Source organism: Mesitornis unicolor, unplaced genomic scaffold (genome assembly GCF_000695765.1).
Source record: "Mesitornis unicolor isolate BGI_N332 unplaced genomic scaffold, ASM69576v1 scaffold2889, whole genome shotgun sequence".
Classification (NCBI taxonomy): Eukaryota; Metazoa; Chordata; class Aves; order Mesitornithiformes; family Mesitornithidae; genus Mesitornis; species Mesitornis unicolor.
The window spans coordinates 136,288-140,462 of NW_010207850.1; the positions used below are offsets into that span (position 1 = coordinate 136,288).

The 4,175-nt window shown below is 36.5% G+C and overlaps 1 protein-coding gene across 2 annotated transcripts in view; it reads right to left on the reverse strand.

The window, feature by feature from the left end:
• The window catches only part of PTPN3 (protein tyrosine phosphatase, non-receptor type 3), an 85,335-nt gene that overhangs the window by 4,221 nt on the left and 76,939 nt on the right, over positions 1 to 4,175 (reverse strand). For both annotated transcript variants that reach the window (XM_010192268.1, XM_010192266.1), the window contains 2 exons: positions 1,312 to 1,457; positions 299 to 434 (listed from right to left, as the gene is read on the reverse strand). In XM_010192268.1, the coding sequence (XP_010190570.1) occupies positions 299 to 434; positions 1,312 to 1,457 (282 nt within the window). The remainder of the gene's footprint in view (positions 1 to 298; positions 435 to 1,311; positions 1,458 to 4,175) is intronic.

Genomic DNA, 4,175 nt, shown 5'->3' on the forward strand with positions numbered 1-4,175 from the left:
TGAGAATTTAGACAAAGGACCATAAACAAATGATTTGGGCAAGTTTGACTTTGTGCATTCTAAGTACTTGCAATGTATAGAAATTAGTTATCTTTTAATGGCAAAGAAATACATATTTACAGAAAAGTTAAATACACACCTTACAAGCAAAGCAGCCTTTGCCACCATGTTATGTCATGCTAAATATAGGAAACAAGAAATATAATGGCCAAAACTGGGTAATTTAATTTTAGGATGTTTTAAAATGGGAGGAGTGCAGTATATAATCAGAAAGTAAGGCTTCTTCTCCATCACTTACTGATGTTTGCACCATCATAGCTCGCTGATCTCGCATTTTTCGTACAATATCCAGAGGATAAACAGGTTGGTTTCTTTCAATTAAGCACATGGCTGTTTCCATAGTGACCAATACACCAGTGCGACCGATTCCAGCACTGTAAAATGTAACAGAAAAACAGTCTATAAAATTAGGTTTTTGCAATGCACTGGATTCATATCCATATTAACACTAGGGTGCTAATTAGCCTTAGAAATTACAAGAAGAACTTAATAAAATAAGAACAAAGCTTATCTTTAAATCAACTTCAGTAATTCCTGCCGTTTATTACAAAGAAAAAAAACACTTGTATATAAATAAAACTAAAGCCTCGCTTAAAGTAAATGGATTTTTAAGAATCACAGAATCACAGAACGTTAGGGATTGGAAGGGACCTCAAAAGATCATCTAGTCCAATCCCCCTGCCGGAGCAGGAACACCTAGATGGGGTTGCATAGGAAGGCGTCCAGGCGGGTTTTGAATGTCTCCAGAGAAGGAGACTCCACAACCTCTCTGGGCAGCCTGTTCCAGTGCTCTGGAACTGTAACTCCTTACAAATCTAAATGTACCAGTTTGGTATTTTTGACTAAAAAAGGCAAGAGCTAATTGACTGTGATTTGACAGGCACTTGAACAGCAGAAAAAAACCCTGCAGTACCATTCAAAATGAGGTTACAACGGTGGTAGAGGATAAAAATGGAGAACAACTTACATTACAGATTATTACCTCTGTGATAATTATGTGACTAAGCCATTTCACCAAAAGGCTGCAGGAGAATGGGAGAGAAAAGAAACTCATCCTTTAGATAACACCAGCGCATCTGTCTTCAATAATAAATGCTGGTATTGCACAGTTTAACATTTTCATCTAATTCAAGGAATCTCCTGTCTTGCAGAAAAACTTTTCAAAGCAAATACTTATTCTAAGGCTAATTCTAATAATATTTATTCTAAGGCTGAAGCAAATCAAGAATCAGAATTTTAAAACACAAGTACCTGCAGTGAACAAGGACCGGCTCATTGTCTACTCTCTTTGGCCTCATACAGGTCACAAACTCCAAAAAGTCCATGGAGTCATCAGGAACACCATGATCAGGCCAAGCAACATACTGGAGATGGGTGATGGTGTGTTGTTGATCTGTCTAAAATACAGTAAGGTTTTCAAACATGTTCAGTGTTATGGCTCCTGTATTGATGTTTACAAAACATAAGTCATATTTTTCACTGTAAGTGTATTCTGCAGGTGCTGAAAGATGCATGTAACATAGAAAACGTTTGTAATTTTAAAATTCAGAAAAAAGTAAAAACATGTAATTCTTAAAGCGCATGCAAAAAGGCATAACATTTTCTAAATAAAGGAGGTACCAAGCTTAACTTCTGTGATCTAAATGGATTTTCTGTTTTTTAATTCACTGACTATTATACCTTGACATCAATCATTGCTGCTACAAGATGTAAAATGCTAAAAGACTTATGCATAATAGAACTATATAATAGTTTCGAACAGGATGGAAGAAACAGCTGAAAACTGCAGAAGAACTACTCGGAACAACATCAAAATAACAGGGTCTTAGGACTACACAATCACAGCTCAACAGGATGGTAACAAGACTACACATACACCATATAGCATGGAGGAACACTACGTTTGCGTAGTTCAGTGCTGTAAGGTGCATATCACCTGTTCATTACCTGCAGCATATCAGGTCTTCTCTTAAAAAAAGAGCTGAATGACACTTTTATTTCATTCTGCAATCTGAATCAACCTCTGCAGCTGCAGATCTATTCTATATAAGTATCTCTGTGTGTACTTAGAGATTCAGTTATAATATAAAGTTGCCTGTAACATTTCCTAACTCTGTTTTCTGTTAGAAAACAATATATATTTTTCATGTATATTCATTGTACATATACAAATTATTTCCATACAATCCAAATAAAATTTTTCATTATGGAAGCAATATAACTAGTTAAAAGATTCTGTTATATGAAAGGCTCTTTTTTCATTCAATTATACCTAAAAACCCCCAGTTTTACAGAACTTCTTTCAGTTTAGCTCTTTGCTAACTTTGATTATGAAATCACTCAATCATCTTTGCCTTCAGATTGGACTCAACTGCTGTTACAGATGTAACCAATCATTAGGGTGGGAAAGAAAAAAGCTAAGACACTTCTGAGCTCTGCTGCATCATGCAATCAGGATATCCCACTCATTGCAAACTGAGACAAGCCTTCACATTGTTCCTTTATTTCTTCCACACGTTTAGCAACAGCTAAACTGTTAGCGGCATTTTATCGATGTCCATTACTAGACACCCTACTGAAATGAAACTCTGCTTTATCACTGTATTACTCCACAAAAGCCAGCCTCTCCCTAGTGGTCCATGCAAGAATGTTTTCATGATGCTAGTGTCTTTAAGAGCTTTTTTGCTCTTTCTCTGAAGTGCACAACTACTGAAATATATGACCTGTTTTGAATGCCTTCTACTGCTTGCTTTCCTCTTCCACTGGAGGAAGTGATTCCACTCCCAGGGAGCAGGCTAGTAAAATACAGAAGACAGAATTACTACTGCCTATGTACCAAGTAGAGTCCTAGGAAAAGTGTTTATTCCAGTCAAAGTAATTGCAGAAATTTACAACTGCCTCCAGGGATATGAGGATAAACAACACAGCTCATACTTTGCTTCTTGAAGGAAGAGCCCGAATCACAATTAAAAGGTCTAACATAAGGCCCAAGTGGGCAATGTAATCAAACATTAATGATTAAGCTCACTGCAATAAAAATTGCATTGAGATCTATCATCCAGGTCATCAAAAGTCCCCACAGTGACCAGGATCTCTGCAAGAAAAAGCATCAGTTTTGCTGTCATTATGTAGTTGAACTTGATCTAATGATTACACTTTAAAATTTTCTGAAATGCTGCAGATTGAAAAATACAAAAATATGACAAGAAAATGTCATTAAAAACTCCTCTTTTGCAAATCTGCATGCACTTACTCAGAACCTCTTCAAAAGGAAAATGATATAACAGCAATTACACGTAGCAGTTTGAGCTGCTTCCCTTACAGACATATGAACTAGTGCACTCAGGTGAGACAAAGACTTGATCCATTTGAAAATTATCCACGAGTGAGTATCCATTCACCTTCCATTTGCATCAAGAACCTCAAGCCATGCATCATGGATATGTGCCAGCGGCACACCTGAGAACCACTGACAGTGATCTGTAGCATCAAAAGCCATTTTACAGGCTCAGAAACAAGGCAAGAGTGAACTTCATTTTTACTTATGAGTATTTCAGGCTTAAATATAGAGAGATGTATTTTTTTTTAAATAGTTCATCGATGTCAAGCAATTGATTTTGCATTTCACCTTTTCACTTAATGTCCTTTTTAGTTTAGGTTATAACATAAACTTCAATTTAGAAAAAAAAAGAAAGAAAACTCTTTATACCATTTAGAACTACATTAACCTTGAAATGGTCCTTTTATCTTCTAAGCAGGAAAAGATATGCTCTTTGCCGGTGGGCTTCACAAATATACCTTGAACCCTGAAACTCAGTGATCGTGGTTAAGGCCCAGTTTCTGAAGAGTAGATACTTAGGCAGTGGTTAATTCTTTGAACCACTGTTCCCACCTCACTATGCTTCTGTACACCCCTGCCATAACCCCTTTAATCTGCTTCTGCTCTTCAGCTCTTTACTATTCAAAACCCACTCATTTTCTTCTACTGTGAATATTTGACAAAGCAGAACATGTTCAGGGTAGACACTTTTCAGAGAAGCCTTTTAAATGCCTCTGCAGTGTGACAGGTTTGTTCAAGACATTTATGACATGGTCAAATTTATACAGATTTCTTT